The sequence below is a fragment of the Macrosteles quadrilineatus genome, unplaced genomic scaffold, assembly GCF_028750875.1.
Source record: "Macrosteles quadrilineatus isolate MER2022 unplaced genomic scaffold, UCM_ALF_1.0 Scaffold_6__1_contigs__length_79288215, whole genome shotgun sequence".
Lineage (NCBI taxonomy): Eukaryota > Metazoa > Arthropoda > Insecta > Hemiptera > Cicadellidae > Macrosteles > Macrosteles quadrilineatus.
Window position 1 is genome coordinate 78,840,564 of NW_026542599.1, and position 25,088 is coordinate 78,865,651.

At 34.5% G+C, this 25,088-nt stretch overlaps 1 protein-coding gene across 1 annotated transcript; it reads right to left on the minus strand.

Annotated features, from left to right (window-relative positions):
• Positions 1–279: 279 nt before the first annotated feature.
• LOC128997274 (protein rolling stone-like) lies at positions 280–24,374 on the minus strand. Its single transcript, XM_054422892.1, has 6 exons — positions 24,337–24,374; positions 6,205–6,320; positions 5,303–5,537; positions 4,309–4,431; positions 3,619–3,799; positions 280–2,335 (listed from the first exon to the last, which is right to left on the minus strand). The coding sequence occupies exons 2-6, from the start codon at positions 6,295–6,297 to the stop codon at positions 2,098–2,100; spliced, it is 870 nt and encodes a 289-aa protein (XP_054278867.1). The 5' UTR covers positions 6,298–6,320; positions 24,337–24,374; the 3' UTR covers positions 280–2,097.
• Between the last annotated feature and the right edge of the window lie 714 nt (positions 24,375–25,088).

The window sequence follows — 25,088 nt, forward strand, 5'->3', positions numbered from 1 at the left end:
TGATTAGACAGTTGAGTAGATGGATCTAAAAATATGTTGTATTCTATAGCGATGGATTCTGTTTGAGTGGCGTTCTTTTAAAAATCTTTACTCAAATTTTACAAATACATTTTACTCAATACATATTTTGTACCAAATGGACAATTTGATTGGAGAACTTTAATAAACCCTTCTATTGATAATGTTAATAGGAAACAAAATCACAGTATTATGTAAAAATAACCTTTATTGTTATAACTGAAGTATAAATTAATACTTCATTTAATTATTGTATTTAAGAAATTCTCTTGATTACCTTTATGTTCGAATTAAATTGAGTTTTTTCAAAACGTGCACAAAGAAAAACGTTTACAGACATTTTATTGAATAAGATTATAAGAGAAGCTGGTAAAAACTAAATTTATATTATAAGTAAGAAATTAAACAAATATACACTAACAATTGGTGTGCAACCTTTCACTTATTTTTAGAAAAAATTATAATTATATAAAAAATAACGTTTTTAGGAGCTAGGTGACAAGATAAACTTTTTTTAAAGAAAATAATACATAACACTGCACAAAACCTCTAAACATATGCTGCAAAATAACATTGTGTTTTATTTACAGGTGCAAAAGTCTACTAATTGTAGGCCTATATTACTTGTGTAGATTTTTACAATTTACAATCAAAACTTTGTAGCTGCCTTTTACTACTAAATTAAAACATCCTCAATGTGATTTTTTGCCTAAATATTGGCCTTGAATAAAAAACCAAAGAATTCCAAGCAGACAACCGTTTTCCCATATTTCATTACTGTATCAACTAACATCATTAATGGGCACACAAATGTGTATTTGAAGGTCTTTTAAAAACACAGCCTACAGTTAAAAACCAATTTCTTTTTGGCATATGAAACAACATGTTTTTGTGGTTTTAGAGATACTTTTTACTTTATTGCTACGTTTGTGATTATGTAAACAACATTAACGGATTTTGATAGTGTAAGAAATGGCTAATAATCACAGCTTAGCATTTGACAATGAACAGCTTTTGAGCAACTTTCGGATATTGCTAGACTAATTTAGGAACATTCACCACAGCAAAACACGTAAGGACGGATCATACTTTCTGTCTTCTCGATAAAAACTTACACTAGAACAATGATAAAGCGTAAAAACAATAGCCAGTGCTAACATCTAAGATTAAATTGGAATGTATCTTTGAATACTTTAAGGTAATAATACTTGTTTCAGATCAGCTTGATAGCTTATTTTACTACTTTTTTAAAAATTAGAAATTAACACTAATGAATAAGAATTTGAAGTACCAACTATCATTTATTACATAGTAAATGCTACTACTATAGTAAGATATGATTTTGAATATTTACAAATATTACTGGAGCTGAATTGAGTATTTTAAACTATGTCTGATTATTAAAAAATGTTCAAACAAGATACATTACTTTACAGTAATCAATTAAGTGTTTATAAAATATCGTTTAAGCAACTGGTAAAATACGTAAATATACTTTTATGAATCTAACAGAGATGATAACATTCATTATTTGTTATTTTGTTATAGTAAAATAAATCTCCCCTTACTGCACAGAGTAAAGAACGATTGAGATCCATTCATGTCATTCCCATGTTTCTGAAATGTATTGGACATAATAATATTACAGTTTAAAATTGAAGTGTACATTAAACTGTAATATTAATTAGTAAATCGCCTATGCAAGAAGCGGTGTTTAGCCAGATTTGTGAATATTGTAAAAGTTCAAGTTAATTTCCCGGGAGAAAAAAATACAAACCAAGCTTTTAACAAAAACTTATCCTCTAAAAAAAACGCTTCATCTTTTAACTTTCAATATACACTCGTAAAGCTTAAGTACAGTAAAAATACAATTTAAATTCAGTTTTCTTAAAAAAGAATACCTTACCTATGTGGCCACTCAAACCTCAGTAGGTTTTTGGTCCAAAAGAATACCATATAAAAATATTTACAGAACTAGTGAGTGTTTTAACGAGTGCTAAAACTAATTCATTACGTGCTGTACGATAGGTGAGACTTGGTAACAATATAAATATAAAGCTTATCACTGGAATGTGAACATTAAACTAAGTCGTTTATAGGAATTTCGTTTGTAGCTCCCTGCAAATTTCTTGTGCGATCTTCTCGTCTTTCTTCTTCGCGTCTGCGTAAAGCTTGGAAAATTTTGCATCTTAATACGCAGGAAAAAGAGACGAGTACATGAACAATTATCACTAACAATAAACAACACTGTATTACCACTAGAGTAGTCACAGGCTTCCTCCAGTCGAGAATCTTGTAAACGTAAGAACGGCCCTTCCTGCAAAAATAGTCACAGTCAAGAACATTTATTCATACAGTTGCATTGTATAAATCAAGGCTTTGGCCACTGGCACCCCTGTGCCAATGTTGGGGGAGCGAGCTGGTATAGTGGTTAGAGCACGGGATTTCAGTCCCTGAGGTCCGAAATTCAAATCCCACCAAGTTACCAATGGATTTTATCGAAGTGATAATGCCGCAACCGCTTTGACTAGCCTGAAGTAATGTGAAAAACAATTCCGGACTCGTGCCTAGCGTCTTAGGACAAAAAAACCCCTATGCAAGTGGGAACTGATTAGAATAAAAGTGTCTCAAATCAAGCTAAGAACTCTGCGCTGTTGTAATATTTGATCGGCCTCGACGGGAGCTCGTTGCGACCTATATCCACAGATATCCCATGGACATGAACGAACAAAACACAAAGTCTACTCCTACTGTAATACCTACGTTGCACACATTTTAGTGCTGTTTTAGATCTAGCTGTCAAAGATTTAGATACATTAATGGAAAATTGGCAGTGAAATATGTGTTAATATGATAGCGTTCCAAGATCTAAGAGCATCTATACACTGTTGTCCTTGAAAATAAGGAGTAACAAGAAAAATACATATTTTTGTCTTACAATTTTTACCATATTAGTCAGTAGGATGACAATATAGTAAACCTTAAGATTGATTTTGGACTGAGAAACCAACCACAAATTCCAAATTAGTATTTAAATCTTAAATCCAACAATCTTAAATAAAAATAACCATCTTACTGATGCAAGATAGTCTTAATGCACACATAACAAGCAACCCTGAGGTGAAAATGTAACTTTGTCTTTAATTCAAGCAAACAAACCAAGAACCAGTTGATGTTGGTTTAGAGTATCAAACCCCAGAGAAGTAAGATACAGAGGAAACATTCAATCTGTTCCCATTCTGCCTCCCTACTTTGAAACAGCCGACAGCTGAACAGCTAATAGATTAATCTAAAAAAAAGTGGAGAGGGAACACAGGGACCTTTACCTGTTACCGCCAAAATTTTGTGAACGGACTTTAGTCGCTAGTGTCTAGGGCAAAGTCCAATACAGCCACCCCTCTCTCTCATGTACTACAACGCTACAGGTGGAGGAAGACTTTATGTCCTGTGCGATAGGAATTTCCGCACAGTGCTCGCTGCTCAGGCTCTTCCTTGCTTGGCACAAGTATATTTTTGACACATAGAGCTGAAAGTGCATGGTTGTCGCTAAACAATTTTCCTCTATACCTTACTTCTCTGTGACTAAACCTAATAACTTGCCTGTCAGTTCCGCCAGCCAGGAAGTACACGTAGTTGAACGAAACATAGGACAAAGCGAAGGCAAGCGGCCAGTAAAAGTCGACTAGTCGTATCGGGTGAGCGATAATTATCAGATCAGTCAACATTAGCACGGAGTTGCCTGCGTGGACGAGAATGTTCAAAGTGTCCAACTTATTCTCGGCTGCAACATCATTATCAATCACTGAAGGTAACAAATTTTAATCATGGTATAGTGAAAAATATTTTAAGGAAATTTTATGGGAAAAGGTTAGTTAGGACATTGGACGAGGACACACAAAGAGAATAGTATGAAGATCCAGAATGGTTAAAATGTCAAGGATCAGATAGGATTAGCATTTTTTCTAAAAGAGAAGAAGTAAAAGGAAGGAATGAAAGGACTAGTCTGTAACCTTCCTTATCGGGCCCGGATTGGGACTATTTGAGGCCCTCAACTAAAACCTGTATAAGGGTCCTCCTATTTGAATATTAACATTTTATTTTTTCCTAATTACTACCAGGAACATTGTTTACAGAAGCATTTGGGGTAGATGACTGTCATCACTGACAATGCTCATAACAATGTCTCAAGTCCTGATAGAAAACCAGTTGTTGCATTCAGTCCGTTATAATTTAGTACAGGCAATATGGATTTGACTATCCATTAACTTTAAAACTTGGAATATACAGTACCTGGGTCGAACACAAATCCCCAGTAGATGGCGGTTATAGCGAAGGCTCCTACAGTAGCTACACTGTGCAGTATCCAGTATATCTTCAAACTGAGACACATCTTCATTGCATCTGTTTCCTCATCTTTGAACATACGAGAATTTGAAACATGTTCATGTTGACCTAAGTATCTTTAAAACAGTATTTTCTAGGAACTTCCCAGCTTTTCCTCATTCATGATGAATCATTCAAGATGCAATAGCTCACAATAAGTCCTTTCAATTTGGATTAGTTAAAAAATTATGTATTTAACAGAAATTATGAATTGTCAGAAAACTCTGTCTATAGCTCAATTAAACTATAATGTACATTTAAAATCTAAAACTTACTACAGCTGTAATATGGAAATGGCATAGTAAATAATAAAATTATTAAGTAAATAAAACTTCTATATCAATAAATTTACCAAATAACATTAAGTCTTTACCCAGCTAGAATTTCTTGACTGTTCACACAGGCATTGACGGATATCTTACTACATCTAAGAAGATGTCGTTCTTGGTGTTTTTTTAAAGTTCACACCAACGTATTATTACATGAGCAACAGGAGCGCTGACGCTACGTTATCTAATTACGCGATGCTGAATACACCCGTGTGCACTAGCACTCTAGGGTATCACCCCATACCATCCTCTCACCGCCGTCAACGTTGTGGTCACCAATATCCATCCACAGCAGAGTAAATGCAAGAAGACCATCACCGTGGTATTGAATTGGGCACCGTTCCATGATCTAATATGTGCGTGAGGTTTGATCTTGATCTGTGAGCAGTTGGAGTGTGGCTCTATTAAAGTGGAGGGGGTAATAGCAGAGGCGACCCGCCGGCTACGTAGCCAGGACCTGATGTAGCCAGCAGTGTGATTATGTAATACATCGGAGACGTAGTAAGACATCTTGTGACGCCGGTGTGAACAGTCCTTAAGGCTATGATAGGAGAATCAGAGGTAACTCCCACCTGGGTGTCTACAGTGTGCCTTGGTCACCAAGTAAGCTGCCAGTAGAGCCTGTAGTGTACAGGCAGTGAACCCCCAGTGAGTCAGGTAGATGATCCACTTGGCGTAATGTACAGCGCCCATCCCCCCGGGTCTACCCAGCTCTACCAAAGACGCCAGCAGGATGCTGAAGAAGACACTGGCAATCACCCAACGGTACACCAGGTAGTATATGCTGATGCCTGGGGTCCTCTGCCACTGCAATAAGTAACAGATATAAGTGTTGCTTGTTGCTAGTCTAGCGAATAGCGTATTTCCTTCTGGGTATACATAGCACCGCCAAAGAGGCCAGCCAAGTACCTGAGGACGTACACCAAGTAGTGTGTGCTGATGCCTGTGGTGGTAAAGGGAGGACTTGGTATAGCCACTAAAATTTGAGGCACTTAAATTTAATTTGTTTTGATTCTCTACATAATATCCCTGGTAGGCTTTAACAAATTACTAATAAAAAAAGTTAAATCATCCAGAAGATTCCTTGACACTTAAACATATTGGAGGGGTTGTTACTAAAGTTTATGAGGTTAACCCCTTTTGACCTCTCACAGCTAACTTAATCCAGAGCCGCAGTTTGCGTGTGTCGCGCTATGTGCCTGAGATAAATTGAGCCCCTCTTCCTTGTAGGTTTTCTTCCTTGGGCTCCTAGGCCCATTTATTACAGCAGCCCTGACTCAATCACACTATAACATTGTTGATGAAACGGCACAAAATTTTTTCAACACCAGCTGTCTCTATCCCTAAGCTCCCCAAGTTCTTCCACCGAATGAAATTGATGGAGAAATCTTACAACATGCTACATCCAGAGTGTTTACGTTCACAAAACAAAATGATTTCACTATGTACATGCTATGGAATGTGACAATCTCACCTGGGACTTGACCAACATGTCCGGTGTGTAGTGGTTCATGTCCATGACTTTGGAAGATATTTTCTGTCGCCATGCTGTTATCTGCAATACCATCTCACAATAGCCACTCCTTCTTCCTAGAAACAGAAAAAAGCTGGTCAGTTAAGAGTCTTCATCACCCTGCGTTTTGGGGATATGACTTTGGGGGGAATGTGTTGAGGGCGGGCGGGTAGCGCGGGGTCATTATGCGCGCCATTCTGAAAACATCGTAAGCACACAACTACTAAATCGACAAGTCGGTGATTCATCTGCCGCCTGAGCCAACTTTTGTAAAAGGCTAGTAGCGAAGTAGCTTCCAACAAAACATGTAAATTTCTTCCCCTGTTTCGGAGGCCGTTTTTCAACAGGTTTTTTTTTTTAATTTGGTATCAATGTAGTTGAATATTTGTATTAGAGCTCTTATACCTCAAAAGGTTGAAAATGTAAAAAATAATTAGTTTTATCAGGGTCTAAAAGTGACTCAATTTACGTTACTTTTAGTTTTTTTTTGTACTTTTATTATTGATTTTCTTGGATATATCATGTATGAGGGCCCTAGAACCAACATTAATCTGTAAGGGAAAACAGTTTTAACATTATATCTTCACACATTCCACCCAGAGCGAGGGACGTCCAAGGCATGTTTTTATTGTTTTCGCAGGGGTGAAGAAGACTCTTAATGCTTCCTTCCAAATGTTTAATCAGTGACTTTGTGAACGCACAAGTCAGTATATTTAAAAGAGTTTCAATGAAATGGCTGCATCTTGCACGTTTTATAAAAGGGTTGCTGAGCTCAATCCTGAAAAAAGTCGACATAATGGAGACTATAAGACGTTGATCAGGATGGCCAATAGGAGAAGGCCGACGAACTTTAACTGGTAGACGCGAACGAAATACAAATAATACTATTGTCGTTGATAGCCGAATAAGGCAAGCACCCTTCCGTGTTGGCTTTTAGTGTGCTCTCCAACAGTCGCCTGAAGATTTCACATTCAATTTAGTATTGTTGGATAATGGCTGCATAAGCTGTTGATTTTGGAAGACAAGGAGGCGGGTAGGACTAAATCGGAAACAGAAGAGAGGGGATATTAGATGAGTCAAAAATGCGTTGGGAGCAGTGTTTTATGTTAACGTTTTAAATGTAAACGTTTGGATATATACCTAATATTAGAAAGAGACTGGAACAAGATTGGGAGATGGGCCAATATGAAATACAGTTTGTCACAGGACATGGAAAATTTCAAGGCGATTTTGTGAAGATTTCACATGGTGGAAGAGGAAGTATGTAGATGTGGAGAAATAAAAACCACGAGTCACGTATTTATAAATTATTTACTTCAGGAGACAAATAGGAGAGGTCAGGAATAAGTCTAGGATAAGATAGGCCTAGAGATGAGAAAATAAAACATGATGAGTGACAAGGAAGCAATTGAGACGTTTAGAAAAGTAGTTAAGGAAATAGGAAAAGACAAGGGATACATACAGGCATTAACATTTAAAAAAGAAACAAACAAAAACTAAGAAAGAAAAGGGATGAAAACTTGCCCATGAAGGGGAGAGGAAAGGTTAGAGCGAATCTCAATGATCCCTATCGCTCAGGGGTCGGTATAGGGAAGGGAGTCGTGCTGTTAGCATTTTGGACACATAATGTGTCTGGAAACCTAATGCAGCTATGAGTAAGGCTATTTGTAGAAAATACTATTTACAATGTTGATTATATCGATCTGTTAAGTACATCTTTGGTATTTTCATAATATTTGAGTCAAATATTTATGACTGTTATTAGCAATTGCTCGAATTCGAGCAACAGGTACACTAGTTTGTTTTAAATGTTGACCCAGTACTTGTTTTAATTGTTAGGTATTTTTGTCTTTGGTGTTTGTTTTCATAGTGTGAGAATAAAGTCTGTAAAGTTGGTTGATATGTAATGGATCCACAACTTATTTAAGACAATAATGACATAATTTTTATATTGAATATGAATGCTAGGTTAGTGTAGAATGGAGTGTGCAGCTTAGCTTAGTCAGCTGTTTCTTCTAACCATGATGATTTATTAAAAGCCAAATAATCGATGTCAGCTGGGCACAGTTTTACAATACTAAATAGGTCTTTTCTTATGATTGAAAAAGCGACTTTGATCACTAGGATAGCACCGTAACCACTCACCTAGCTATTTTAATCCAATCAACCGACAACTAGCCGATTTCAATTTTACCACTTATTGACTAAATCACGGAGACTAAGCCATAAGCAGGAAGTGTCAGACTGTGTTATGAGGCATCTATTGTGTAGGCAGATTGGATTTAATTGTACAACATACGGCTGCCTTCGGTTCTTGTCAACGGTTTTCTCCGTTCTCTGCGACAATTCAAACTACATTGTACTTCAATAGTTGAGGTTACGTAAAAAATATGTATCAATTGTTTGTTACTTGTAAGACACGGATGGAAACCTAGATACATATTTGGATTTAATTGTACATCGATGCCTTCGGATCTAGTAAACGGTTTTCTTTGTTCACTCTGATAATTAAAACCAAGACAGTTAACTCAGATCGCAAGTTTAATTGTATTTTAGTTGAGTAAGTCTTGCTTATTCCTGTAAAGACGTACTTGAGCCAATAAAAAACTTTTAATTTTCAGCTAAAACAAAAATCAGCTTGGTTTTACATTTGTACAAGGAAATTTAAAACCGTGAAGTTCCAATGATAATCGCACTAATTAACAGAACCTTATAGATAAATGGAGTATTTAACAAATGCACTATATTATGGAGGTTGAGTGTTACAGTGGAATTTACAAACTATAGTTTTCTGGTGTTGTTAAATAAACTATTTTTAGAAACTCATTTTTATAAACCATTATTGATACATCCATTACTGACTAGGCAAGGTCATGTGAATTATTACATGTGTTAGGCAACTTTTAGACATTTCATTTACTGTAACTAATATAATATTCAGTATTACTGAATTTCTTCCTAATATTACTTTAAGTTCAGTAATTTTTTCTAAAAATTTGTACTACTTTCTTTTTCCTTTTCAACTTGTTGAACCACTTAGTACAATTTTAAAATTTATGTCAAATGAAAACGGTTTTAAAATGTTGTCGTTAACAAAAATATGAGTATAAGTTGTGTATGCTTAAAGTTGTAAAATAGCTGGAAAAGGGAAAGATAAAATTGTATATATTGTATTTGTGCTACAACAACGCATCAAAGCTATTCACAAAATTATGACATATTTTTAAAATATTCAGTTTGAGCTTTTTGCTAATGTTTCTTTCAAAGTAAACAGAAGAATCGTCATCAGCTATTTTATATAAGGTTTTGCAATCCAACATTATGGACAATATATGATCAGATAAGATAAGAATAGCCATTAGATCTGTCCACAAAAGGGTCTGAGCAGAACCGCAGAACTAAAGCTATCTCAGTTCCATTACTCAGTTAAACCATGTAAAGTTTCATTTGGTTTTTGCACTGCATAACCTCACTAATTCGAACCTCGTTAATTAATTAAAAAAAAACCCTCCACCGTAACTTACGTACTTTCCCTTTAGAAAACCTCTAGTTGTAAAAATAAAATATACCGTTGATCCCAAGTGTTCGTGTTCGTAATCCCCTACAGTATCTTAAATTTGAATATGCTGCTTATATATAGGCTTCTAGAATTTGGATTTTGTTGCTGTTATAGTAATGTTACCCCTAAAATTCAAAGTCGACTTCTACCAAATTAATCGTGTACTGTAACCCTCTGAAATTTGAAAAAGCGCAAAAACATGAACTAATGGGTTTCATGTTTATTTGAATTCAGTGCTATTTGTTGTCATTTCAACGTTTTGCCTCTGATTCAAACTTTTGATTTTTAAACTTCCTTTGATTCAAATTTGGCTGTCTCCTGGATTTTGTAGAATTGATGTTCTATTATATGAGGAGAGGAGGAGCGAGCTGGTCTAGTGGTTAGACTTCGGTGCCTGATGTCCTGGATTCAAATCCTGCCAATCAGCAATGGATTTTATCTAATTGATAATGCCGCAACCCCTAGGTCTAGTGTGAAGTAATGTAAAAAACAATCCGGAGCTCCTGCCTAGCGTTCTAGGACAAAAAAAAAAAACTATATGAGGAGTGGGGGAGCAAATTTGTCTAGTGTTGGAGCACGGGGCTTCGGTGCCTGAGGTCCCGAGTTCAAATCCCGCCAATCAGCAATGGATTTTAACTGTGTGATGATGCCGCAACCCTCTAGGAGTAGCCTGAAGTAATGTGCAAAATAATTCTGGACTAGAATTAGCGTCCTAGGATGTGATGATGAGACAGAAAAGAATAGAAAAAAAACTATATGAGGAGTTTTGTCATAAATCAAACATCTAAATACTCTTGATTTCTGAAGGAACAATAAACAGAATTTTAAAAGATTTTCATGGGTATAGTAGCCTATGTCTTTTACCTTTGTCCACATGTTATTCAAACTATTAAAATGGTTACAACCAAAAATAGAACAATTTGTAAAGGAATTCAATTGTAATTTTAAAATATATTTCAAAGGACTGTTAGATATTTTGTTTTGTTTTAATTGTGATGCAGTCTTAATGCCTGAGGTATTGTTCTGATGTATATGAAAACAAATTATCTGACGGTAGACACATTTTTAGTAGGTGTAGGTCTTAAGTGGTCCTAATCAGCTGCTTTTAGAGCCCTTTGATAAAAGAAAGCAGCAGTGTTTACTCTGTCATATCGATCAGCTGTTAATTTATTTAGTTTACACACTCACTATCTGATGCATTGTTGCCATTGCTTAGCAACCATAACCTCAAATTTCCAAAACATTTATATTGACGTTATGTTTATTGCTTGGCAAGCCAAGAGGTTATTGCCTTCTTAAGGGTTGATTAAAACTAGGTTTGGTCATATGTTTTTGTTTTTCTTTATGTTTAATGGTATATGAGAATAGTGTTCACATTTTGGGTGAAAGTGTCCCCCTAGGCCCCTGACTTTCTATGTAGACAAACGTTTGGAATTGAAACACAATCTGACTGAGCTTGCAAAAAGCCCCGTCTGCTCTTTAGCGAAATAAAGCTGTTTTGTAACTCAGTACAGAAAGTACAGTAGCTATTTTCGATAAAAGCTGATGGTAGCCTAAAGAAAATAATAGAAAGAAACTAATTTATAGCAAGGAAAAACGATCAGCTGACTGCTGATTTTCCCTTGCTCTCGACTTCGACTAGTTATTTCTTATTTGTCCGCTACGCGCGCTAATGTTTGTTTACTGTATGTATTGAAATCAGCTGTTTTACTGTTCAACAATACAGTACAAAATTGTGAAATACCGAAATACGCAAGCTAGTTTTGTTATGTTTTTAGCTCATAGTGTGTGTTTACTGCACAATGAACATAACCTTGAACTTGAACTACTTATTTCTACGTTGTTATGTAGGTTTGCTATATTATACCTTGTTGCTTTTATTTTTATATTAAGTAAATTAGGAAATTCGTCAGTTTTAATTTTACTGAGGTATGTTATTTTATGTGAGTATTTTTATGAAAATTATCGTTCATAACTTGTACCGAAATTTGCTCCAATTCTATTGGGCTTCCAATAAACGATCGAGGCTAAAACATCTGATCTCCAGTAAAAAATACATACAAATTATCTAATCTCACTCCATTCTTCACTCACCCTTTGCTTTCAAAATAATACAAAATTGGCGTTGCTGTCTAATGATTAAGTACAAAAACAAACCCAATTAGAATTCCAACTCGTATATTTGCTCCACCTTCTTATCCTGAACGCTAGACTCTTGTCCGAAACCGGTCGCGGCGTTATCTCATAGATAAAAGCCAATGATGATTAGAGGGATTTGAGCCAAAGACCTCGATATCGAAACACCGCGCTTTATCACTATACACGAAAAAAATGAATCAATTTACACCACGTTCAAACAAACCTCATCCGAATTGCTAACCCTATAGCCTTAAAAAATATCGGAGATCAATACGGTTATTATTAATACTCGTAATGAATAATCAATCCAATCAATGTTGAACAGTCAATCTCACATAACCTACGTGGTCATAGTCAATTGGTCAGGCATAGTTCAATTGAAATGGCAGGAATTGAGTAATAGTACCCACGCTGGGCTTAATTGCTGCAGAACTCACTTGTCGGACTGTCTGTGTCAGTGGCGCATTCGGTCTCAATTGCTGCAACAAACAAACGTCTGGGGGCCGAGCTTTGCTCGGAGAAAGTGTATTCCATGTGTGGACCTTTTTGACGGTCTTCAGTAACAGGACCTCACGGTGTGTCTGGTATACAAGCACAGACAAAAGTATTATATTGTCTGTGCTTTAAGCTTTATCTGATAAATTTAGGCTATTATTTTAATTCGAAAAATATAAACTTTTGTTATTTCCGAGCTGTTATTTGTGTAATTCTATTTTAGTGCAGACCCTACAGTATTTATACACACTCACATATTTATTATACATTCAAAGACTTATTTCGTACCAAAACTAATGGAATAATACTAAATATACTTTTTATGTCGTATCAGATGCAGTGGCGTATCCAGGGGGGAGGGTTTGAACTCACCCCACCCCCCTCTTTGACCTTAAAATGCAATTTTTTACAGTAAAAAAATCTGTTATATGTCTCTAAATAGCATAAAAATGCGAGATTACAGTTCTAATTTTCAAACATTTTCCGGGGGAAGGACAGGCCCACCAGACCTCCCGTGTAAACCCCCCTTCTTAAGTTCATCTTAGTTGAGCCATTGTACTCTTCGCGATGGAACTTGTCTTCTGACACTCCCTGGGATCTGACCAATCAGGAGACAGGTTCCAGCATACAGACTATATCTATGTTGATTGTACATTGTACTCTTCGCGATGGAACTTGTCTTCTGACACTCCCTGGGATCTGACCAATCAGGAGACAGGTTCCAGCATACAGACTATATCTATGTTGATTGTACATCGTACTCTTCGCGATGGAACTTGTCTTCTGACACTCCCTGGGATCTGACCAATCAGGAGACAGGTTCCAGCATACAGACTATATCTATGTTGATTACAAATGCGAACTGAGAGTGAAAGTTCGCCCGAAGCTCAAGATTAACCACGTAACTGATAGTTGCGGTATGTAAATCATTGATCGATCAGTCCAATGGTGTGGAAACTGGGGGGAAAAGTGTTGGAAAACCGTCGATTTCCTCTTCCTGTATGGATACAACAGCCGTAGCGATTTTGTACTAGCGGTCGAGTACATAAGTAGAATTTCGATAACAAGTCACCCTTGATTACAAGGATCACTTTCAAATCCCCTTGAAATTATTTTACCCCTAATCACATGTTATTGCAAACCTCGATAAGAAGTCAACCTTGATAACAAGTCTTATTTTATAATCCCTATGAGAGTCTTGTTATCAAGGTTCTACTGGTGGAACCTTGATAAGAAGACCCTCGATAACAAGTCACCCTTGATAACAAGTGTAATTATCAAATCCCCTTACAATTATTTTACCTCTAATCACATGTTATTACAAACCTCGATAAGAAGTCAACCTTGATAACAAGTCTTATTTTATAATCCCTATGAGAGTCTTGTTAACAAGGTTCTACTGGTGGAACCTTGATAAGAAGACCCTCGATAACAAGTCGCCCTTGATAACAAGTGTAATTATCAAATCCCCTTACAATTATTTTACCTCTAATCACATGTTATTATAAACCTCGATAAGAAGGCAACCTTGATAACAAGTCTTATTTTACAATCCCCATGAGTCTTGTTATCAAGGTTCTACTGTAGGCCTACATTTTTTTGTCCTACCTCCACATCATATGGAGGGCGATAGTTCTAGCCAGCAACTGGTCTACATTACTTCAGGCTAGTCCTAGAGGGTCGTGGCATTATCAAATACAAAACCATTGGTGATTGGTGGGATTTGAACCCGGGACCTCAGGCTCGGAGGGCTCGACCTGCTCGCTTCCCGAATGTATTTGTCACCAAGGGGTAAAAATATTGAAAAATCTCTTGTTTTAAAGTGTTCTAGCAAAACAGATAAGATACATCGATCAAATAAATGTGTTAGAACCACAGGTTGCGATTTCGGGTCTACTAATGAGTGGTGAATTGAAATATGCAATGATACCGATACCACGAAGGGAGAAACTTACATCGCAGAAATAACAACTTTACCAACACCGAGGTTGTTTTGCCGCATTACACTCACTATGTCGTAACGAAGAAAGCCTCTTGCATTTGAGAAAGTTCACTTTGCCTAATTTGAGGAAATCATAGAAGTGCTTATGCAATTGCTCGTTCTAGAAGATATTGGTAAACACACATTATGTGTCATTGGTATCAGTGAAATGTTTGTGGCTTGGGACAAATTGCTTCTGAAACTTCACCTTTTAACATCAGAGAATTTAAGAATATTTTCTTTGATGCCTATAATTGATCATGCACAGAGTTCCGGTGTAAAATTTTTTTAAAGTACAACCATAGATAAACCAGGTTAGTCTATGGTACAACTTGATGCTTAAAAATATAAATATACACAGAAGTGGATACCTTCATTGGCCATGAAAAATTTTAAGTTTTCACACACAGTTTGTTGTTTTAAAATTGAAAGTAGAAGTCTAAATCGAACTTTTAATTGTTCAAATTAAAAAGTTTATGCACTTTTGAAGAACCAACAAAACTAGAGGGTTAATCCAGGCGTTATTTTTAAAAGAATAACAGTAATAATTACCGATGACTTTAGAACAATCGACTCGAAGATTATGGAAATACTCACGATGAACATAACAGATCGATATAACAAACATTTCTTGAAAATATCTCGTCATTTTTAAAAAAGATGATCGTGTTTTTTTGTGTTTTCTACAAATATTTTCCACTCATAACCGCATTAGGTTGTCCATAATAACGATTAAAAATTCTAAAAAAAAATTATTTCTATTTCTTTTGCTTGGTGGTGTTCTATGACTTTTCTATATTTCCATACTATGCGAATCGGCTCTTTCAAGGATTGCTCAAGAAATGCAGTACAGTGTAAATTCAGTTTTTTAGTATGTAAAATTATCCATGCTTTCTCGCCTTTTTCCATTTTAATATTTATGCCAACCCAAATTCAAATAGTAAATATTAAATTTTAACCAAGTCAGTAAATGTTTGTAGCTCTAGTTTCCTTAAATTACTGTACAACTAAAATATTAGCAGCAATTAATTATCCAGCTGATCATAATGTAAACAAACAAACTTCATAAGGATAACGTGGGAACTTTAAAAGCCACTGGGACAGAGCCCAAGGAACTTTTTCGAATAAGGTCAGTTTGCAAATCTACACACCTAGACGAAAATTTTAGTATATAATATGTGGGGTTAAATCTTAAAACAAAAAAGCCTTATTGTTCACAAAGTTTCATGTAGCGTATTAGATTTCTTAACCATACAAGTAGGGTAAAAAGTGATTTACATGTTAACTTGTGGAGAACCGCTAATGCACATTTGTTCTTCTAGTTTAGCTATCAAATAAACAAGGTACTCTAGTAAATAAATAAATTTTGATACAACTACAGTATAACTTAGTTTCCCAATCAAAAAATAATAGCCTAATAAAGTGTCCTCCCATGAAAATTATAGAGAAGGAATTTTAAAACTTCTGAAATTAGCTATTTTCCTCCAGAGACACTATTTCAGGCACAAACCCCGTGAAGCCCGAGCGAAGTTTGGAGTTTTCTCCCATCGATCGGTTGTTTGCCAATATAAGCACGTATTAAGGCCACACATGTGCAGGTTACAAGATTCGTTTAGGTAAATATCACACTTGTGTTGCAAACATCAGTTTTGTTATACAAGACCAATTGTTGCCAAAATATCTCTGAAGCGGTTGTTGCGTTTTTGAAGCTTAAAACTTCAGCAATGCGAAACTGTTGAAACGAGGCAGTGCGCATTTTTGTGAATTTTGTTTGGTAGTTGGGAAAAATACCGCAGCTGCAGCAAACCTGTAGACTAAGTGAATTTTCATTTGCCTAATTTGATTTTCCCTAGAATATTACGTTTAAAATGTCAGATTTATATTTCGTATTGAAATAAAATTAAGTTTAATGAGGTAGAGCAATAGAATGTGCATATGTAAAACAACCCGTTTCAAAAAAAATTATAGGTATCATATTTTTCATAAAAATAAATTTTATTTTAATTTATTCCACTAATCAATGCATTAAACTAAAAGGAAATAATCACAGGCTACTCATTAACAAATCACTTTTTTACAATATTAATCAAAATACGAACAAGAAAACAATATGGAAAATACACAGTTTACCATTTTAGCCATCCGACCAGTATGCAAATTTGGAATAGCATATTTTTAGCTGATGAGAATAAAACTGCAATCAATTAAAGACGTAAAGGAAAACACTAGGGATTTCCTCTGAGATAATATCGACGGTCCAACGCAAATTTCGTGACGTCGCCTGTAAAGTGATATGACGTCACGATTTATTCGTTTCTGCAACGCACATTGGGTTTATCTGTTCTTGTTAAAAATATTTTTTTTGTGAATTTTCCATGTAATAAGCTACTACCGTAGGTCTCATGGTAAGACATGGATCCGAGGTTGATTTATTTTTTTTCGTTTCGATGTCCCCAGAGACCAAAAACACAATCCGTTCAAACTCATCTATGTCCGTTAGCACGATAACTCGAGCAAAAATCATTCGATTTTGATGAAAATTGCTACAATCTTGGAGACCTACGTACATTCGAACACGTTTGTGAATCAGCATGTTCGGGCCATGGAAACAAGGTTTTATGGGGTAAAACTTAGTTTTTATAATTTTCTTGGCCCTAAAAACATAAGATTTCCCAATTTATCTCCAAAAGAATTGAAAAAGCTTAAAAATAATTTTTTTGCGGTTATTGCTTACGGAGAAGAAAATTAAATAACTCTCATGTTTATTTGTTGTAGTTGGCTTTTTTATGGATATTTGGATAAAATTCATCAAATTTGTTTATTTATTTTATAAATTAGCTATTAATATTTTACCTTACACACACTTTATTAACTTCCCTGTAGCAGCAAACCTAGATGCTCGTTAAACATAATGCTATTAAAATAGAAAATAAATCAGACATTTTTAATGAAGTATTTGTGTGATAATCCATCCAGAGGGAAATTTGCTAGGTAGGTTTGCTGCGCTGGGGGTATTTTAGTTCTCCAAGATTATTTCATATTTCGAGCGGCAGCTCTTGTCACCGAATGCTTTTGCGCCGCGGAACTGTTTTTCACACAAACAAAACACGACGGAAAACAGCTGTTATGTACTCCGAGTTCACGCATGGGTTCCCCCATTGAAAGGAAAATTATTGCCATTACTGAGTAGATTTGCAAATAGATTACGCAACATTTGATACACCGTGGCAAATTTGGGTTTGACTTCGTGAAATACGGTTTAAAAGTATGTTGAATGTAGCCTCTGTAGTGTTGGTCTCAAAATATGGACTTTTATCAGATAATTTCTTTTTATAGCCTACTTATATACTTATCTGAAATATTCATAAATTTAAAACATGTTTGCTTTATAAAAGTCTTGCTAAAGAAAGTAGGTGAATTAATTACAAATGATTTTATTATACAACAAAATTTAATTGTTGTAATACGGTAACTAAGGTAAATGCACCAGTGGCTGACAGTGCTCCAGTAGCTGACAGTTTGAGTTTCTTTACATTATAATGTGGTCTCTTAAAAATATTTACACATGATTGCATTGTTAGAAGAACATATGTTTATTCTTGATTTGTTTACAAAAAAATCAGTTAAATTTAGCCCATACTTGCGGAATGGTGGTGGTTTGAAAGCGACCCTGTCCGTACACATCACATTTAGTCGATTCCCTTAATGAAATTGTTAAGAAAGTTAGTTTGGTTTTTTGTCATTTCGCTAAATTTCTTAAATAGTATTAATGATTAGGCTCATTATTTTGATCAATTATACCTTTGTTGACAATTTCATGAAAAAATTGGGGCGTTAGGGGTTTTGGATTTAAAATTATATCACTGTCAGGCATTGGTACACAAAATCCATACAAGTTCCAATAGCTGACAGGGGATATTTGCTACTTGCACAATATTAAATTGGTTTCACCCATCGAAATTTGCATGCTATTTATAATTTATGTGATCTCACATTTTTATAAAATGATTTTAATTTTTTAATTTATAAGCCAAATTATCTTAAAAAATGTATATTTTTTAAAAATATATATAAAATATATACAGGGTGACAAACAAGTCTGGAAACGGTTTAATATCTTTTTAAATAAATCCGTTAGAAAATTCAAACCTTTCACATCAACTTACATGTATGAAAACTACTTTTTCCAAGCATTATCATTTTTTTGCCTCTACCAGGGGACGGCCCACGAGGAGTAGGTACATAATCTTTAGTGTAAGCATATGTTGATATGCACATCATTTTAAAGGTCTGGTCAAGTGGAGTTCATTGCCAGAAACTGCGTCAAAAAAGGTTCATCCGTTACAAAATGGCGGCTGTCCAAAGTTCTTGTGGAATATACCCGCACAGGCCTTAGTATTGGTAAATACTCGTATTAAACATTAGCTTGAGAGCTGAAACTGTATTTTTAAGTCAACTAGCTCATAGATTAATATTATAAAATCTTCAAAACAAATTTTACCGAGTTTCAGATTTTCCGGCTAATGTTGAATAATATGAGTATTTACCAATACTAAGGCCTCTGTAGGCATATTCCGCAAGAACTTTGGACAGCCGCCATTTTGTAACGGATGAACCTTTTTTGACGCGGTTTCCGGCAATGAACTCCACTGGACCAGACCTTTAAAATGATGTGCATATCAACCTATGCTTACATCAAAGATTATGTACCTACTCCTCATGGGTCGTCCCCTGGTAGAGGTCAAAAAATGGTAATGCTTGCAAAAAGTAGTTATCATACATATAAGTTGATGTGAAAAGTTTGAATTTTCAAACGAATTTAGTTAAAAAGATATCAAGCCGTTTCCAGACTTTTTTGTCACCCTGTATATATATTTTAATGTAAATATTATTTATTTTAAAATATGTAAAATAAATTTTCTTAATAACGTTTTATGTGATTTTATAATTTAATTATTAAGTTAGATTTTATTCGTCTTATAAATTATAAAACCTTTAGGTTTAGCAGCTAATACATTTAAGTTCCAGTGTCAGCTACTGGGACAACTGACTGTCAGCTACTGGTACAAGCACTTTTTTCACTGTCAGCCACTGGAACACGTACAAAGGTTGAATTAAGTTTAAAAATGTTATAAAATATATTTAAAAAACCCTTTTTGTATGACAAATTTGAAAACTACATTAAATTTAGAATCACATAAAATCCGTAATATCTCTTTAGTTCCTATTCATTCAAAACCACGGATTATTAAGTGCGTATAGTTTCTTATACTGTCAGCCACTGGTGCATTTACCTTAAATAAAAGCTACTATTATATTTGCCTACAATTTAAGCAACAATGGAAGCTAGTTTCAATTGAGATAGTTTTTTCTCCCACAAGGGACGTTTTAATTTTGTTTGCTACATTTCAAAAGGCTACAAATACGACCAGTACAGTATACAAATCATGACCAATTATTTTTGTATCGTTAAAACGGTAGAATCACACTGTCTCAATAATCATTATGCAGAATTGTCAACAAAACAGCTGTTTACTTTGAACCAAGGTTATCATACTGTATATCAACCTAGAACTATTGATTGCCAAACAAAGTTTAGCATGACAGGGCTCGTTTGTTTACAAACAAACAAGAGGTCCACTCAGTTCATGAACCGACAATATGTCAAATTACTTCCGTATTATAGTTCCGCATCAATGTAAATTTGCGTTTACATTTTACACTTTCAATGTGAAAAAATATTAGTATGGTGTCTTATTGCACGAAAATTGTTTAGGATCACTGCTCGTGGATTTTATCACAATAGTTTACCACTTTTGATGCAAAATCACGTAAGCAATCATTTAAATAACACATTTTGTGGGAAATAACATTAAATAATGGAATTATTGTGCTAATAAAATTATACTAAATATGAGTAATTGAGGCAGATATATCTAAAAGAATAGGAAAACATTTTATTGAGAAAAAAAAAACAAAATGAAATAAAAACTCAACAAAAATGTTAAAAATTGAATATAATAATTCTATATTGAGTTTATGATTGTGTATAAATAAGCATACACCCGGTTTTAAGACAGGTTTTAATTGTTTTAAAGAAATGTTGTTAGAAGCGACTACGCGACGAAACAATTTTGTTTAAAACAAGTTTTGACTTTTTGCTCCGCCGCGTGAAATCGTCAAGTGTGACAGGTGTTAGTTCACACCTGAGCAAAGAAAATTAAGTGACATTTTCATGACTCACAGTTCAAGAAACGCACAAGTTTCTAGAAACAATCTCTAAAGCCTAGAACCAATCATGTTTATGAATTAGCAACACCGATGAAATCCATTCAGAGGAAAACAGGATTGCTTCATTTTCTGGTTGGCGTCGCACTGGGAAACAAAGGAACTATAAGGGAATTCGATTAGTGACTGCAACTGCGAGGATATACTTGATTTACGTTAACTTCACGTGATTTTAAGAAGTCGTAAGAATTCGTGTATATTCATAGTGTGATATAATCGGTGTTTACGTATATTTTCGTAGAAAAAGGTACGATTACATTTAGGAACAGAATTACTAAAGGGATCTTTTTTCAATAATACCCGTCTGCAGCTAGTCAGCTAAGCGGTAATGATTCTTCAACTTAGTACATTTTTTATACAAAGAACAGCTGATGTTTTCTATCAACCAATTTCGAGCTGGTCTAGTAGAGCGCGAAACTTTGGTCTCCAAGGTACCGGGTTCAAATATTGTCAATCACCATTGGTTTTATGTAAGTGATAACGCCGCAGCCCCTCTAGGTTCCAGCTAGCAATGTGAAAATAAACCCCAGACTAAAACCTAGGAAAAGAAATATTTTACAGAATTTTTTTCTGTGACAGTAATAAGGACTAGGTTCCTAGAAACGCTGCTACCAACAAATAAAAATACACCAGCATTTGGCGTCCGTCCTAAATTTGAAATAATGATAATAACAAACTCAGAAAAAAATACTTCTTCTGCTGGCACTGCACATTTTTTGAATTGTGACTTATATGCCTTTACGCGATTTAAGAAGCGCCCTTTAAGACTTGTATTTGAATCCAAAGCTAATAATTGAATACCTTCACCAGCGTAAAACTTGCAGCTAATTATGTGAATGTTTTCACATCTGTGCAATTGGAACGTTTACATTACTAACAGACTTGCTGATAATTTCGTTAAACTTGGAGTGAATATGTTAGCTTGAGATTATACATGTTACTATCAAAGTAATTAAGCTAGTAAGTAAATTTACCGTAATTACAGTAAGTTTAACGTATGGTGTTTTTTGCCTCTGGGGCCTCAATACGAAATAGTGTAGTCCAAATCGCTCACAAGGCTAAATAGCTCATTCCCTATGGGAAGTGCTAAAACTTATAAAAACATTGTAATGCCCTTCATGTGTTAGTAAATACAATATTAGAAATTAGAGGAAAAGTTAAACAGCACATTTAGAAAAACGAGCGAGAAAAATTAAAAATAACCAAACCAAATGACCAAAAAAAATGACCAACGTTTTTTTTAGTTGTTATCGGAGCTGGTAACGTAACATTAATTACTAACAGAAACACAAATAAACCATAATGAACAAAAACAAAGACGACGATTTTAAACCTTCAACCCAATTGTTTTACTGGAACTAACTTACATAAATTCAAAGGTACATCTCGAAATACAAATAGGGCATTGGAATTACGGTGTCCTTGATAACGATTGGTGGAAGTAGGAAGACAACTTTCTAGGAGAATTGGTTTTAAATTGACTCAAAACATGACGTAAATGTCGAAATGAAGAGCTCGAGACGAAAGAGCAAAAAAGCTACTGAAATACAGTACTTAACATTATATCTATTAAAAGGTTTATTTATGTTATTTTTCATACTTTTACATTAAAATAGAGTTACTTATATCAAACTGTATGATGTTACTTCTAGCAGATATAAGTGAAAACAAAAACCCAATTTAGATGTAAAAGACCAAAGAAAAGTATAAGACACGAAAAATTACATTAGCAGCTGGTAAAGCTGTAAATAAACAAAGCTATTCAAATTTGATCTTGTGTTATGTGAACATAAATTTTAGTTCCCTATTTTAATGGTCTTAATTTTAATTATGTCAAATTCTAAAAGGCTATATTTCTTATAGTTTTCAACTAATGTAAACATCACTATAGTTTTCGTACAGCAATTATCTACCCTGAAATATAAAACAACAAACATTAAATAATTTATTAAAAACGTATTTTCTAATAAAGTATTTTTCATGAGTATAGGATTTGTATGATAATTTTCTACCTCAGATAACCCGTTGCGGTATGAAATGAGTTTAAAGCATTTTTAAGTATTCGAGTAGTAAAACGATAGGTTTTTAGTAGTGCACTATTACTATAATATAGTTTTTTAGATGAAAAAAGAAAAAAAAACGCCAAAGTAGTAATTTATTACATAACCTCACAGTGAGTATATTAAGACTTTTAGTTCTATATTAGCGTAATTATACTAATCCTCTTGTTCAACTTTATCACTACAAAGATTATACTAGCTGATAAAAAGATTTTGACAACGGTGTTATGATATAACAACGACTTCAAGATCAACGAATTGTTGATACCTGAAGTGGGTAAACAAAATTATATCATAAATTAGAGTAGTTGTTAACATTTCATAGGTGGACATTAATTCCATTGAAATTAAGTTGTCTGCAAGGAAATGCACAATAAAGGTTCTGTTTGTTTAGTTAACAAATTAAATTAATTAATTAAGTTAAATTTGTTAATCTGTTGTTAAGTAGTTTAACATTATATTTGAAATTAAAATAAAATGTTAAATACACTACGGAGATCTTATCGCAATAGCAATAGTATTTATGGATTTGGATGGCATTTTTAGTTGCTATCGATGATGAAAAAACGAACCAAAACATTCATTACAAATGTGTGTACTATGTGCTCTAACAAAAAGTCTAGTTTCTAGTTCAGACAAGACCAGGGTTTTGACCGTTCCCGAAACGTAAAATACATGAAAGGCATGGAGAAACATAAATTAACAAAAGGTCAAGAAAATATCCTTAGACCATAAAACTACCAGTTAATTTACACGTTAAATCTTACGTTAAATCTATTAAAATAAAGTGACATTTTTGTAAACATTATATACGTGAGGTAAATAAATCGAAAAATAGTTTATAGGCCTTATTACAGTTTCTAGAGTACAACAGTTCAATCAAACAAATTATAGCGAACATACGGAATAAATATTGTGTAAAGTTGTATTGACACATTGGGGCTCTACAGAACAAGACCATGGGCGAATTGTTAAGTATCTAGTTGTTGAAAAAATAAATACAGGGCATAGAGTTTAATTTGTAAAGAAGTGTAATGTTAGTGTTCACTACATAGTAAATTGACAAATAATATTAAATATAGTCCTACGTATCTCTCTGAAAACTGTATTTGGCCAGTAAGCTGAAAACGCATTAAATTCGCAAAAGGTAATACAGACTTGCATTAAATAAAAAATATTCCCTATATGGGAAATTCGCTAATATAGAACACAATCACAATTGACATAAATATTAGGTATATGTAACAAGCTTCATTGATATTTTTAACTTTGCAAACTAATTTTTCGAAAAAAATGTTTTAACAAAGATTTTTATGATAAATAAAAATATGTGTTATGAACTGTGTGTACGACAAACAAATACAATTAAAATAGGAAAATCGACCTAAAAATTCTTGAAACATGCAGATAACAATCATTTCAAAACAAACCGGGTGAAAATCGATAAGCGCCGCCGGCAACAAACCAGACAAAATATTCAAGAGTAAATATTATGTACAGTAAAAGCATAAATAAAAGAATGCATGAGTGTGGGTTCAAAGGGGTTGTAGGTTAGGTTTGCCTGGACCTACCTCAGTTGTTCCGATGTTGGAGTCTATGCACACACTGCACTGACAAAAGCAACGGCAGAGAACCTAGCGGGACGATTCGGAACTGCACCACGTGCGTCGCGTCTTCGGGGCTTCATTCATGAATGACCACTGACCAGTTGGGTCGGTTTTGTTTGGTTTTTGTGCATCTTCCTTCATTCCTTTATCCCTTCTTGTTGATTCCGTGATGCACTTAGGATTTTCTATTGCAGGGAACTTTTTGATTGTTTCACATCGTCCGTCATGCAACTTAGAGTGGCGATGCACTGTAGAAGATTCTTTAACTATTTAGCTCAAGTTAAGTTAAGTTCACAGAGTTAAATACTTAATAGATTATAATGCAATGTATTTACCAGTTTTTTCACAAACTCAAAATTTGCAAGTTTGATTTTAGGGAGGAAATATCCGTGTTCTGCTCCCACCGAACCCCAAAATATGGGTTTCAAAGCTATGTCAGTGTGTGTCTGTATGTTAGTGTGGATGTGTACAGAGCTACAGACTGCATCTCTGGGGTCCGATTTTAATTAAATTTGTTATAAGTATATTATGAAAAAAAAGGTAGGAATCCATGGTAAGTACCTCCAGATGTTTTTGATTTTGATTTTAATGGCAGTTTTCCCATAAAACCCCCATAAATCAATGGCAAGTCGAATCTTCACAAAATGGGTCAAACGATTTGATTGAAATGTTGAATATAATATTCTTTACGCCAAACTACACTATTTTGACGAACT